This window comes from Stenella coeruleoalba (genome assembly GCF_951394435.1).
Source record: "Stenella coeruleoalba genome assembly, chromosome: 3".
NCBI lineage: Eukaryota > Metazoa > Chordata > Mammalia > Artiodactyla > Delphinidae > Stenella > Stenella coeruleoalba.
In genome coordinates this window covers 135,452,808-135,468,143 of record NC_137148.1, presented here as the reverse complement: position 1 = coordinate 135,468,143, position 15,336 = coordinate 135,452,808, and the positions used below count along the sequence as shown (strand labels likewise).

The following is a 15,336-nucleotide window of genomic DNA, read 5'->3' as shown; positions in this document are numbered from 1 at the left end:
GAGAAGTTGCTTTTTTTTCTTCTCACTGTATGCTAAAATTATAGCTATTATGTTTTGCACATGTAGTGATACATTATGCTTGTATATTATTACACTGACATTAATATTCTGATCAAGTTCTTTTGTCGAAGTCAGAATATATCACAAATATGTAATAACAGTCTAAGCCTTTGGATTATTTTCCCTCGGAATTAAATGTGATTCTGATTATTGTTTGTTTTTCCAAAAATGTGTGCTTTTCTAGGGGCATGACAGAAGGAGTTACGCTGTTAATCCTGGCAGTGCAGACTGGTCTGATAGAGCTGCAGGTTGTTCACCGGGCATTCCTGCTCAGTATTATCCTTTTCATTGTTGTAGCTTCTATCCTGCAGTCTATGTTAGAGATTGCAGATCCTATTGTTTTGGCGCTGGGAGCATCTCGAGACAAGTAAGAAACTTCCTAAAAGAAATTTTTGTCATATTGTTTACATAAGTTTGTTGTCTGAAGATCTAGGTATTGTTTAGAGACAAGATGGATAAATAATTGGTATTAGCTTATTAACAAGTTTACCTTTTTATTTTTTGTATGTATTTGACTTTTCTGTTTTTTTTTTCTCAACATTCTTGTATATAAAAAGTCACATTAAAGGCCAAGTAATTACAAATCAGCTTTTTCTTCTTCAGAGGAATGTAGTACTTTTTTATACTTATACAGTTTTAAAATTAAGAATGTAGAGCATAAAATTCAGCACAGTAAATATAACAAATAATATACAATTTTATTCTGTGCAGTGCTAAAGGAGAGGAAGCATTGAGAGAAAGGGCAAATGAAGGAGAGAAAAATAAAGGTTTCAGACAATCATAAAGATGGGCATTTATGGGGCTTCCCTGGTGGCACAGTGGTTGAGAGTCCGCCTGCCGATGCAGGGAACACGGGTTCGTGCCCCGGTCCAGGAAGATCCCACATGTCGCCAAGCGGCTGGGCCCGTGAGCCATGGCCGCTGAGCCTGTGCGTCCGGAGCCTGTGCTCCGCAATGGAAGAGGCCACAACAATGAGAGGCCCGCGTACCGGAAAAAAAAACCAAAAAACGATAGGCATTTATGGAATAACAGTCTCATCTGATGGCGTTTTGCAACTAACTGAGGTTATAATGGGGGTTCTTGACACCTTATGGGACCAGCTGGATTCATATTCATCTCATATTACAGAAATTTTCATAAGGAATAAAAGTCAAATTATTTGGCTCTTTAAGATACTATGATGTAAATATGTATAATTCAGTGGATATCTAAGAATGGTAGGAGTGTAACCTACCTAATGGTAAGCTTATGGTAATTTATACAAGGATTTTCTATAAGGAATTGCTTAAAACTCAGTGCCACTATTTTTTTCCAGCATGCTTCTACATACTCTGATTATTGATTATTGAAATACCCGATTTAATTGCTTCCTTGGTGGTGCTTTATAAGTAAGGAAATTAACATTTTAATTATAGTTAATCAGATTTATCTTTCTATCCCCATATCCCATATTGCCAAATATTCTGAAAACTTGTCAAACCCATAGAATGGCTGAAAGAGTCAATTTAATTTAAATAAGCTCAAAGCTCTTGGATATGTTTCAGATAATTTTAATCATTATACTTATTTGAGATTTGGTTTTTAGGTTTAAGGTTTCTCAGCAGAAGCATTTAAGATGTTGAATTCAATGGTGAACTTAGTTAAATAGTCACTTAAATTGGGGTTTTGACCTAAGTACAGTTACTATTTTGTCATCTCTGGCAGTATCCTTTAGTAGTATTAATTATACCAATTAAAAGACTGATATAATACAATAGAAAGTTTGGAAAAGAGAGAGAAATAAGACCATAATTTCACTGCCACAGGCACCAGTAAATTCAGTTCTGGGTCCTTCCAGGGTGCTGAACTAGCATCATTACTGGCTTCTTCCTCCAAGATCAAATACAGAGGAAATTTAGAGGGAAAGAAGCAAGACTGAGAAGCCCTGTGTGTTGGTGTGGAGTGGTTATTTTGGATTGGTGTCACTGTTGTTACTCGTGTCTGTAGCAGCATTAATTGGCCTGAGGCAAGAGAGGCTCTTGGCTGTGACAGGATGAGATAGGAATGAACAGTTACGGTTCTGTTCTTACTTCTCTCCCACTACTGCCTATGGTAATTAGAATGTACAATCAACAGTTAAATGGCAGTACTTTTTAAAACAAATGAAATGGAAAAGTTGTGAGAAAAATGAAACTTATTAGAGCTGACTTAAGAATTTAAAAGCTTGGATAGTTCTGTTAAAGAAATGGAAGCAAATGGTAAACATCCTAACTCAGATGGTGTTATAGGCAAGTTCTACCAAACTTTGAAGGAGCAGATATCCCTGTTTTAAACAAATGCTTTCAGACAATAGAAAGACTATCCCCCCACCCCTGCTCATTCTTTGAAACCAGTATAAATCCATATTGAAATCAAACAGACAATTTGAGAAAGATAAAGTTTATTTCACTCACAATAGGAGATACTGTGAAGTTTTTATAATAATTGGCTCAAGTATAGACAACTTGACCAATGGAACAGAGCCCCCAGACAGGTCCATATATATATGGGACTTTGGTGTATGGCCGAAGTGGCATGTTAGATGAGTGGGGCAGGTGGTTCTCTTCTGTAATGTAGCTGGAAAAAATTGGTTTCTAATTGGAAAAAGGTGGAATTGGATTCCTGTCTCACAGCCGTAAACAAAAGAATCAACTCCAGAATGGTAGAGCCTTAAATGTCAAAATAAAAAATTAAATCTGCATAGAGTAGTATATTTTGGACCTTCAAGTAGGAAAAAAAAATTATTAAACTGATGGAACTGGCCGTGAAAGACTGAGACTAAGAATGACTATGATTATGAAAGAAAAGAATGATAAATCTAACTATCAAAATTAATAACATTTTCTAAACCTAAAGGAAACTTGTATTAGAAATGATAGTTACAAACCTGGGAGAAGATATTTATAGTATTCACACTTCCTCAAGAATTACTATCAAGAATATATATGTAAATAGCTCAGATTGGTGAGAGAAGTGGATAAAATACATCATCAGCCTTTTAGTGAAAGCGGAAACAATGAATATGAAGAGAGGTTCAGTGTCTTTAGTGGTCAGAGAAATGTGAATCAAGACTGCTGTGAGATACTGTTTTAAACCTGTGGAAGTGGCAATGAATAAATAATAGAAAAGAAGGAAGGAAGGGAGAGAGAGGAAAGAAAGTCAGCTGATACCTAGGGTAGAAGAAAACATAGGTCCCCAGATATCCCACGTTTCTGGTGGGAGTGTAAATTAGTGTAATCACTTTGGAAAACAGTTCAGCATTGTCTCCTCCTACGTAGATACTCAAGACATTCTTGTGCATGTTCAGGAGGGACATGTAGAAGAATGTTCATAGCACAACTCACAATAGCAAAAACCTGGGAACAAATCATGTGCCAATCAAACAGGAAAGGGGGTGAATAAATGTGATAATAGTCACAGTGGAATGTTAAAAACATAGTGATGCATTAAACATTTTGAATGATTCATAGCAATATATAAAGTAAATCCCCAAAGATGACAATATAGAATGTTTTGTTTTGTTTTGTTTTGTTTTGCGGTACGCGGACCTCTCACTGTTGTGGCCTCTCCCATTGCGGAGCACAGGCTCCCGACGCACAGGCCCAGCGGCCATGGCTCACGGGCCTAGCTGCTCTGCGGCATGTGGGATCTTCCCGGACCGAGGCACGAACCCGTGTCCCCTGCATCGGCAGGCGGACTCTCAACCACTGCGCCACCAGGGAAGCCCTAGAATGTTATTTTTATGTCAAAAACAGAATTTTAAAATACACTCTTTAGGAGTACATATGGATAAACAAAACTGTAGAAAGGGAAGCAAGCAAGAGAGTGAAGAGTACAGGACTCATGAAATGGTTTCATTGGGTGGAGGGAGGCAGGACATGGACTAGGCTGGCCTGCCACATGGTCCAGGGCCTCTTTTGTACGGGGAGATGAGTTCATGAATGCTTGCTACATTTCAGGTATTTAAAATAGCTAATTGGATTACGAACTAATAAAAAAGGGGGACATGCACAGACCAATGACGATAGTGCATTCTGAACAGAGGATTGTGATTAATTCAATTAAGTGTACCAGGTTTGTAATTAATTCAATTAAGTGTACCATTAAAAAAGGAAATGGAAAAATTTCCTAATTCTCACATTAGGTTAACAATTAAATGGTAATATTGAAACTCTGCTTCTCTCTGTCGTTAAGGAAGTAACTATTAGGGGAAAATCCTCACACATCTTGGTGTTGCTAAGACTGGAGGTAATTTCCAGTGTTTAAACTTAAAAATGTGTCTCAGATAGTTTTAGCTGTAGATATAATTGTTACTTTTATCCAGGAATTTTATTACATTTGTTAGCAAGGAATTTTACAACTAGAGTCTACTGTATTCAAATGATATAGCAGAGTTTCAAATTCCGCTATTCGTTTTTGGTTTTTTTTTTTTTTTTTTTTTTTTGCGGTACGCGCGCCTCTCACTGTTGTGGCCTCTCCCGTTGCGGAGCACAGGCTCCGGACGCGCAGACTCAGCGGCCATGGCTCACGGGCCCAGCCGCTCCGCGGCATGTGGGATCTTCCCGGACTGGGGCACGAACCCGTGTCCCCTGCATCAGCAGGCGGACTCTCAACCACTGCGCCACCAGGGAAGCCCCACTATTCGTTTTATGTTTAATTTTAAATTAGATTTTTATTGAATTTTAACTGCTTAAATAAGGATAAATATGTATGTAATGTTTGTGTATATATAAAACATAGAAATCAGACGTAAGTTTAAAACTGTTGGCATCATGTTATATTTACTTTTCTTTGTATATGTATAAATATATGTTTGTATATATATGTAAATTATATAAGTGAATCACAGCTAGCTTGATTTTGAAAAATATATTTAAAGTTTTAGGGCAAATTGCCCTATTATAACTACTGCCTGCTTTTCTTTAAAAAAAGTAAAAGTTTGGAATCTCAAAGCAGGGCTACTGTGGCAGGTTTATATTTGTCCCTTAACTTCTCATAAGAAAAATGTGTGACAAGAAAAGATGTAAAACACTTTCCAAAGTACCTAGCTTTAATTTTAACCAGAATAATAATTTACTTTCTTATCAGACTTGCTAACGGTGGACAGTCCCACACAGTATAGCATTTAACTTAGTGTGGTTATTTTTCCTCCCACCTATGTTGTAGTAGAGTTAAAGGTAGGCAGGATGATTTATGTTACTCTTCTGTCTCCTTGAGATACTTCACATGGACTTGAGAACATACCACAGATGCTGATATTTAATTAAAACAGCATAATTATTGTGGCTATGAGCTTTAAACTATATTGGTTGAAATTCATGTTTCCTCGTAATGTTTTTAAATAATCTGTGTTTGTTTTTATTAGAGAATCATTAAATGATTTAGGACTTGATATTCAGTTTACATAGATTGTAATTGAGTTTTTTTAAGAGAGGGGATGGCTGTTTGGGGCTCATGCTGATTTCTTTCTAGATTTGTGATCCTTATGTTAAAAAATTACTCCAACTTTGGCTTTTATTTACCAAGGAAATGGAAGTATCTAGCATCTTTTTTTTTTTCCTCTTTAAACCCCTTTTGGGGTAATAAGTCATTACATCATCATTTGTCTTATAAATGGGATATATAAAGTAAATAATAAACTTGTAGGGGGTGGAAATCATACCTTTTTTATTATTGCACAAAAAGATTTTTTCAAGGTTCTGCTTAAGGCACTTGTTGGGGGAGGGTTTTGTGTCATTTTTCTTTTAGAAGTTGGTTTACAATCTGTATTAAATTTGGGGTATATTTAAGGAATGAGCTGTTAGAATAGTACAATGTACGAAGAGCTAAATAAAAGAAAAGATTATGTTCCTTCTCCTTTTGCCATAACTAGGGGACTCCTGCTGTGTATTCCACTATTGACAAGGAGGATTCAAGTGGAATCAGAAGCTGAAATCTAAGTCTAAGAAATTTCTTGACTTGTTGGGTGTCTTAAAAGCATAAAGTTATACATGGAACAGTTCTGCTGTGTAATGACCACAATTAACTTTTGTCCTGCTTATATCATAGGGCTTTGCACTTGGGTGGATAGATGGGTAGGTAAGAAAAGGTAGTAATTGATGGAAAATAATTTGAAAAATATCAAGCAGAAATAAGTTTTCAAGTTTTATTTGGCACTTATTTCAAACAAGCCTCTGTGCTTAGGAGCTGGAGTTATCCTATTTTTGAGGAGATTAAATATGGGTGATAAGACTTTTTTTAAATGTGTGTATATATATAAAATATTTTTATTTAAATAATAAATATAAAATAAAAATATAAGTAAGAATGTTTAGGTGTATATGATACATAATGTATAAAATATTATATATAAATATCTATATATTGAAGCAGTGCTTCAATTTATTGTATGATTGTTTGGTACAGATGTTAAGAATTCTGAGAGGGTAGGTGATTCCTGGGGAAAGGATATCATTACCTGTATAAATATATTTGTTTAGCTTGAGCTAGTCTAAAGCATTTAGAAAAGGAGAGAGTGGAATGCAGGCATTTCTGGTGGGATTTTTAAGAGTGCTTGTGTCTTTTTGGGAAGAGAGTTAACCATCTTTGCTTGTAGTGAGGGACAGATGTTGGCAAGTTTGGACCAAAAAATTGGGAGTGATAGGGACTTCCCTGGTGTCACAGTGGTTGAGAATCCACCTGCCAGTGCGGGGACATGGGTTCAAGCCCTCGTCTGGGAAGATCCCACATGCTGCGGAGCAACTAAGCCTGTGGGCCACAACTACTGAGCTTGCATGCTGCAACTGCTGGAGCCCGTGCTCTGCAACAAGAGAAGCCATCGCAATAAGAAGCTCGCACACTGCAACAAAGAGTAGCCCCCGCTCGCCGCGACTAGAGAAAGCCCGCGTGCAGCAACAAAGACCCAACACAGCCCCCGAAAAATAAATTTAAAAAAGGCTTTAAAAAAAAAAATTGGGAGTGGAGGACCTAAAATGCCAGGCTAGGAAGTTTAGAGAAGGTATTGACAGTATTATGCTAGCAGAGCTTTAGAACGATTAATCTCTCTAGGAACAGGGGCTAGAAGGGAAGGAAGATCAGCTAGTAGGTCTTAAAGTGCAGTGGTTCATAGTTTTTCCCCAACCTCAACAGATGTGAGGGGTAATACCCCTGCTCATAGGAGAGCCATTCCTCTTAGTAACACTGCACTCACGGCTGCAGAGATTTTCATCCAGGGTGGTGCAGGTGAGGAGAGGACGTCACAATTTAAGACAGCACATTACTGTTAAAATTGTTGAAGTTTAATGCTATAAAAGCCTGACATCGCTTTGAGATTGCTTGGAATGGGAATGAGATTGAAAGCAAACTATTCAGAAAAAAAAAAAAGAATTGGTGGTACTTGTCAATTGACTGAGTATGGGGTGTTAAGAGAAAAGGTGCTTTGAAGCCTTTGACATGACTTGCCCTGAAATCTAGCACTGTGACTGGCATGGAGAAGGGTGTGCAGTAAAATGCTGTGAAATTGAAGCATGGCACAAGATTGGTTAGTGGTGCTGCTAGGTTACAGGCATGTTAAAAGGATACTTTTCTTTCTCTAGGAGTTTATGGAAACACTTCCGTGCCGTGAGCCTTTGTTTATTTTTACTGGTGTTCCCTGCATATATGGCTTATATGATTTGCCAGTTTTTCCACATGGATTTTTGGCTTCTTATCATTATTTCTAGCAGCATTCTCACCTCTCTTCAGGTAAGCCCAGGATTAATTAACTTTATATAATAACTGATTTTCTTACTTTTCCTTCCAGGAAAGGAATTAAACTTTTTCAAGATTAATGATGATAAGTGGTCTATTTAGGTGATTACTTCCCATCCTCTTTACTAGAGTGCATTACATTATTTGAGCATAGGCGTTAGAAGGTAGGTTATTAAAATACTAAGCCTATCTGTCACTGTAGTTTTTTTTAATCAAGGTAATTAAACTTTGCAATATCTCTTTTTCAAAATGATATGATACAGAACTGTCATGTAAATCTTAAATAGATAAGTAACTATAAAATATTAAAAGATTTTAGTGCTTGTTTGGAGCACATTTTGCCCACTCAAAAATATCCATAGTTTCATAATGTATATAAATAAATGATACCTGTGTATGTATTACATGGACATGATATATACTTTACACGCACACACACACACAATGTTACCATGGAATGGATAAACTTACTGTAACTTAAAAGTGTATCTTGGCTGCCTAATCAGTAACAAGTAAAAGAAAAACGTAGCACTGGCAATAAAGATTTATTCATTGTTTCTTGTAGAAGTAAAGGTTCTTTGAAAGTTGAGGAATAGATATGAGTACAGAATTAGGAAATTTTAGATAGAATTGTGAGGGTTTTGGTGACCAGGGGAAAGAAGGAAAGAATGTCAGAGAAGACTGATTACTAATCAGAATCATTTTAGTAAAGTTATATCTCAGGGTACTTTTCAGTATCAAAGATCTGTATTACTGAGATCACCCACATTTTAATTGTACCAGTGTCTCCTATGGATATGAAAGCTGGTATACTAAAGATACTAGTAATGTGTTATCACTTAAAGTCTAGGAAAAACTTTATTAGTGATTATATACATCTTTTTTTTTTCAGGTTCTAGGAACACTTTTTATTTATGTCTTATTTATGGTTGAGGAATTCAGAAAAGAGCCAGTAGAAAACATGGATGATGTCATCTACTATGTGAACGGCACTTACCGCCTGCTGGAGTTTCTCGTGGCCCTCTGTGTGGTGGCCTATGGCGTCTCCGAGACCATCTTTGGAGAATGGACAGTAATGGGCTCAATGATCATCTTCATCCATTCCTACTATAATGTGTGGCTTCGGGCCCAACTGGGATGGAAGAGCTTCCTTCTCCGAAGGGACGCTGTGAATAAGATTAAATCATTACCCATTGCTACGAAAGAGCAGCTTGAGAAACACAATGATATTTGTGCCATCTGTTATCAGGTAACTCATACAGTAAGAAGCCATTTGGGTGGTTCATACCATGTATCCCTTGCAACTTTAACCACATTATCCAAATTCAAGTTAAATTTCCAGGCAGAAATTATCTCCTGGGTAAAAAAAAAGTGGGCCTCAGATATTATTAAAGACCTGATAAAATATTTCCATTTTATTTCTAAAGTAAGTTTTAAATTTAGTTCCTCAAGTTCTAATTTATTGTTATTTTCAACATTATTGCTCACCCATAAATAAAGGAAAAACAGGTCAGGTGTATTTTATATTTACTCCTGAATATACACACATACACATACACACACACACACACACACACACGCGCGCGCGCGCGCACACACACACACACACACATGTACTATCAAATACATATTATCATTCAGGAGTCAGCAACTTCTGAAAAGTGGTGTGCCAAGATTCTGACTCTTTCCCTCTGGTATTTCCAGGGTAGGGAGTAAACGTTCATTCACTTGACGTAGGTGGAGAGAGTATGCGCTTCCCTGTGGGCTGAGGTATATCTGAGGTGGATGCAGCCTCTGTGTGGAAGTGGGGTGCAGGAGATATGGCAGAGGCACCCAGTTGGTGTACATTATGGTTGGCCTCCCTGGCATCTTTGGCACGTGAGCCCTCAATAGCTGATGACTGCCTTCTAGCAAGAATTGAAAGATAGTATTTAAATCCGCTTGGAAATACAACAGTAACAAACAACAGGCCTAGAGTTTAGTCACCAGTCACCTGTGCAGGAGGGTGATTGAGTAAGAAGCTTTTTACAGCTAACTGTACTGTTGGAAGTATGGGCAGAAATTCTGGGCCACAGCACAAACTGTTCCTTTCAAATCACTCTTAAAAAGTGTGGGCTGGTGGGAAAAAAACTATAGATAGTGTTAATGAGTATACAGAGGAGGTACTTGCTCCAAGGCTGCTTTACAGTGTAGATGGGATGTGTATGTGTTTGTGCGTGAAGGCCATCTAGAATAAGAATTTTTCCTAAGAGTAAAATTAAGCAGCCACTTTTTGATTGTTATTAGAGCATACTTTTGGGTACTAGCAAAATAATATTTTCCAGGTGGTTGTTGCATTTGCGGGGATTGAGGAGCAATGTAGATTCCCCCAAAGTTAAGTGGTCATTGTCTTCTTTTGGGTCCTTTGTGCTCGGTAGCCTTGTTGTATGCAGGACAAAGCATATCCAATACAGATTTGTGGCACATCAACTTCAACAGCCTATGTCTAAATATACCATCTCTGGGATTTGAGAGTCCTCTTTTTGTATTTCCTGTTGTCACATCACTTTTTTTGAGGTGCTTGAACTACCTGCTGATATCACACTGAAAATAAAACTCAAATTGCTTACCTTCCTAGCTGGCTGCTCTTCCTTGGATGGCTTTCTGCTTAAAAGTTGACTCCCAGGTGTTACCAGTTCTTGGCAAGGAATTTCTATTATAGCCACAACTCCTTGTTTTGGGACTTTAAACAAAATTAATGGTTGCTCAACCAAATGTATGTTGTTACAATTTAAACTTCATATCCCTAGCCTTCCCTCCCCAAATATATCTTATGCAAGGACTACTAGTGCAAAGTATACCATTTCTTATTCCAGTGGTTATTAAACTTAAGTGTGCATTAAAGTCACATGGGTGGCTTGCTTTACCTATGGATTTGTGAATGCCATCTTCAGATATCCAGTAGGTCTGGGGTGGCCCCAGAATATGCATGGTTAGCCAGCACTCCAGGTGATTCTGATGCACTTTGAAAAAACACTGGCTTATATCGTGAAAACTGGGATGTACATTGTCCCTAATGAAGTTTCCACTTCCTTGCCAATACCCTGGTGTTATGTGGCTGATTTTGTCTCCTTGCCAATAATCTCATCATGGAATAATGTGTTGAGCTGTGTTGAAGGAAAAAAGTGGAAAAAGTCCAATCTTCATCAGATTTCCTGAGGTTATAATTATACTCGTGGAGACCCAGTGATCATACTGCTACAGTTTTATAACCTTTGTTTCATACTAAGTCCGAACCCCGTTACGAAGGTCGCTTCTTCCTCATTTTTGGTTTTTACTTCTTTTTAAAAATTGCTTAGCCAGTGGTTCATGTATTATTTGTATAAAGGGGTCTCTGATGGCAAGAAGATTATTACAAAAATATAAAATGAGTTTTATTCTAAGATCTGTGTTGCAAATTTTCTCTGGAGAATTTGTGAGAAAGAAATGTTGGAACTAGAACTCAAGCATAGCAGCAAAGATTTTAGATAATATACATTTACGAATTATCTTTTTCCCCCGTTTTAGGACATGAAATCTGCTGTGATCACACCTTGCAGTCATTTCTTCCACGCAGGGTGTCTCAAGAAGTGGCTGTATGTCCAGGAGACTTGCCCTCTGTGCCACTGCCACCTCAAAAACTCCTCGCAGCTGCCAGGGTTAGGGGCTGACCCGGTTCCACAGCCTCCTGCTGGAGCTGAGCAAAATGTGCTTCAGGAAGGTACTGTACCCCCAGGCCAGGAGCATCCTCAGGGGACTGGAGTGCAAGAAGGTTCTAGGGACAATGACGAGTGCATTGCCAGAAGATCAGATAGCCAGGAAGGGACTTGTGATCCCAAGGAAAATCCTCTTAGCGCAAAAGATGCAGCACATCCTGTTGAGGTCAGCCTAGAAGAAAAGCAGCAGGAGTAATGCTTTGCTACTCTGGAGGAGAAGTTAACTCACGATGGAGTTCGTGCCCAGATTTGAGGAGTGAATGTATGAGGTGATTAGGCAGGAAACTTGACATTCCAAGGATCTAATCCAGGAAGTACTCTCAGTGGAGACCACCTGCTTTCATCCCCTTGACTTTGTGGGAGAAATTTTGCAAAGTATGCTAATCAAAATGTATTTATATATCCTATGCTGATGTTTGGTAGAGGTTTGCCAAGAAAATTCAACCTCAGCAACTTCAGAAACGGCCCCTGATTTGTAAGGGATAAATAAAATCAGATTTGAGTGTCTGAAAGGGGCTAAAGAAAGGAGGATAAAGAGCGTGAGGACACCGTGGGAGGAGGCAGGCAGAAGTGGAACTGATATTTCACTTTCTATGGGACAGGACCATTCTTGTTACAGAGTATGAGTGGTGACCAGCCCTTTTCTCTACCCCCTTTTCCCTCAGTTAATTGGAACTCAGTCAAGTGATTATTTGTACAGCACTGAAATGAAATCAAAGACGTAAAAGCATTGATTGTATTCAAAGATTGAAGCACGCTCATACTTCGTATGTGCTTTGGGGGAGGGGGTGGGTGGGCACTTGGGCCTTGCGGGTGCATTCATGTAATCTGAGACTCTTGAACTTTATGATGGAGTCTTCAATATTTTGATGTATATGAAACTTTTGTTAATACATCGTATACTGTGTTGGCTGTGTGAAGTAAACTAAAACTCTAATGAACACTTTGGAGTCCACGTTAGTATAGGAGACCAAAGTGGGAAGGGCTTTAGGGCACTGATAAAGGCCCTAAGTGTACTTTTCAATCCTGTGTAATGTTTAATTCTTGCAACTGAATCAAAACAGTGTTAAATTATGGCAATATTTGCACTTTGGGAATGAGTACATAACTGTATGATCACACTCTGCAAATGCCACTTTTAAAGCTGTTAATAGACTTTGCACCTTTTCTTTGACAAGGATTTGTCATATTTAAATTTTTACATTCATCATGGCTACAGGTAGAACTGGGGAGGGGGGGAATGTAATTTTTTATGGGAATTTTGATATGAAAAGAAACTAGTCATTTATTTATACAATAGGCTTGGCTCAAAAAGTGTTTTTCAGACTCGGTATTCCTAATGTGGGACGTGACTTTATTTTATTTTTAGTAGCAAATTTGGATGTAGACTGACAGACATAGCTGAATGTCTTAATAAATTTAAATTTGAAGATAACAATGTTTTATTTCTGTGATAATTATTATTGTAAGGTGTCTTAACGAAATTCTGTTTTCAGGAGGTTTTGCTTATCCAGCTGGGCTTCTGATATCTTGATCCCTGTCAAAAAATGCCCTGCAGATGGCAAAACATTTTGATTGAAAAGGATCAGTTCTTTGAAATCTTCTACACCAGTGGTAGCAAACCTAGCTCTGCATCAGAAGTATCTAGGGAACTTTTAAAAAAAATTACGCATTTCTGAACCCCACTTCAGACCTACTGAGTTAGCCTTTGGGGTGCCTGAGAATGTGCATTTCATAGCTTCCTGGGTGATTCTATCCAACTAGCCTGACACCAGCATGATTTTACAATTAGAAAGGAAGTGGCTAGACCAGAATGGATTTCTCCCCAGGTATAGCCGGAAGTTTCTCACCGTCCTTTTGGTGATCCTGGTCAGGCAGAAAACAGCAGATGGCACCCTCTGGTGGTAGTCAGGCTGTTGTCCAAAAACCTAGCAGCAATCTTGGATTTAAAACTGAATGTCAAAAAAAAACAACAACAACTGAATTTCAGCCCTTGTGTAAAAGGTACATATTCAAATATTAAATGTTTGGTGCCTTGTTTAAAGGAATAAAATTGCATATGAAGTTGAAATTATTTATGGCACAGCGAACTCGGCCATCCTTAAGCACCAAAGGACTGACTCTCTCATATAGACTTCAGGAAAAGTTCTCAGATGTTTTCATAAAACTTTCTTTGTCATAGTTTCATATTACAAAACAGTTTTTTTTAAATAAATTTATTTTATTTTATTTATTTTTATTTTTGGCTGTGTTGGGTCTTCGTTGCTGTGCACGGGCTTTCTCTAGTTGCAGTGAGCGGGGGCTACTCTTGGTTGTGGTGCACGGGCTTCTCACTGTGGTGGCTTCTCTTGTTGCGGAGCACGGGCTCTAGGCGTGTGGGCTTCAGTAGTTGTGGCACACGGGCTCAGTAGTTGTGGCTCGTGGGCCCTAGAGTGAAGGCTCAGTAGTTGTGGCGCACAGGCTTAGTTGCTCCGCGGCATGTGGGATCTTCCTGGACCAGGGATGGAACCCGTGTCCCCTGCATTGGCAGGTGGATTCTTAACCACTGCGCCACCAAGGAAGCCCCTACGAACCACTTTTTTTTTTTTTTTGCGGTACGCGGACCTCTCACTCTTGTGGCCTCTCCCACTGCAGAGCACAGGCTCCGGACGCGCAGGCTCAGTGGCAATGGCTCACGGGCCCAGCCGCTCCGCGGCATGTGGGATCCTTCCGGACCGGGGCACGAACCCATGTCCCCTGCATCGGCAGGCGGACTCTCAACCACTGCGCCACCAGGGAAGCCCTGAAGAAACCATTTGATTTAGTTGCCAACCATTTAAAAGTTGCAAGACTATACATACAAATTTTCTAGCTTCTTTTGGAAAATTGGAAGAGCTGGCCCCTTGAAGTTACTCATTCCTGCCTGGTGGCAGTTGCCAGGAGTTGAGGTGGGTCTAGGGGGCTTTCTAATCCACCCCAGATACCCTCCCCACCCCTACCTGCTCTAGAAAATTAGATTGTAGTCATCAAACCCCTCTGTTCACATGAGAGATGCTGTGATTAATGGGCAAGTTTGGCTTCTCATTTAATAAAATCGTATAGTGCAAATATTCTGTATTGATCAAAATGAAAAATATGAGAACCAGAAGCAATGTGGATAAACCTCATTTGCCTTTAATTACATTAGTCATTAAAAAAAATCAATGACCAAGTGTTTCACTTGAACGTATTTTCAGTTTGGATCTACATCTGAATTTTGCATTGTTGATATCACCAAATTGTTACAGTGTTTCTCCATCTTTTTTAGGCATTGGAAGCAGGTGGAAAGCTTGTGAAAAATACAAGTGCCTGGGCCCACCCTGTAGCTTCTCATTGGGTAGGTTTGGGATGGAGCCTGAGTATTTACCTTTTTACAGATTTTGCAGATGATTCTGATTCCACTGGAAGGTGAGAGTGTTTGATCTGGAACAAATACTCCTGCTCTTTTGGTGAGGGGTGGCGGGGGTCCTTGTTTTTGGAACTACTGCTTTTACGGAAGAAGATTCTTAGAGAAGAAATAGACATGAAGATGTTTGCCTCTGAGGAACACTTGTGGTTAAGGATTGCAGCTGATGTAACAGTCTACAGGGCTTCTGCAGTGAAGCAGCAAAGCCTGGCTGGCACATCAGTGCAGGTGCACGCATGAGATCTGACCTAGGTTACTGACCGCTTTGTTTGATTAGCCACCCAGAAATGTCTGAAACTATTTATATTTGAAGGTAAAACATTGTCAGTTTCTTTTCCACAAGCATACAGAATTAAAGAACCATAGAATTTT

At 38.9% G+C, this 15,336-nt stretch overlaps 1 protein-coding gene across 3 annotated transcripts in view; it reads left to right on the top strand.

Moving 5' to 3' along the window:
* The window catches only part of RNF145 (ring finger protein 145), a 65,964-nt gene extending 52,104 nt beyond the window's left edge, over positions 1 to 13,860 (top strand). For all 3 annotated transcript variants that reach the window (XM_079916711.1, XM_079916712.1, XM_079916713.1), the window contains 4 exons: positions 245 to 427; positions 7,653 to 7,800; positions 8,699 to 9,055; positions 11,353 to 13,860. In XM_079916711.1, the coding sequence (XP_079772837.1) occupies positions 245 to 427; positions 7,653 to 7,800; positions 8,699 to 9,055; positions 11,353 to 11,736 (1,072 nt within the window). In that variant the 3' untranslated portion in view covers positions 11,737 to 13,860. The remainder of the gene's footprint in view (positions 1 to 244; positions 428 to 7,652; positions 7,801 to 8,698; positions 9,056 to 11,352) is intronic.
* Positions 13,861 to 15,336: the final 1,476 nt, after the last annotated feature.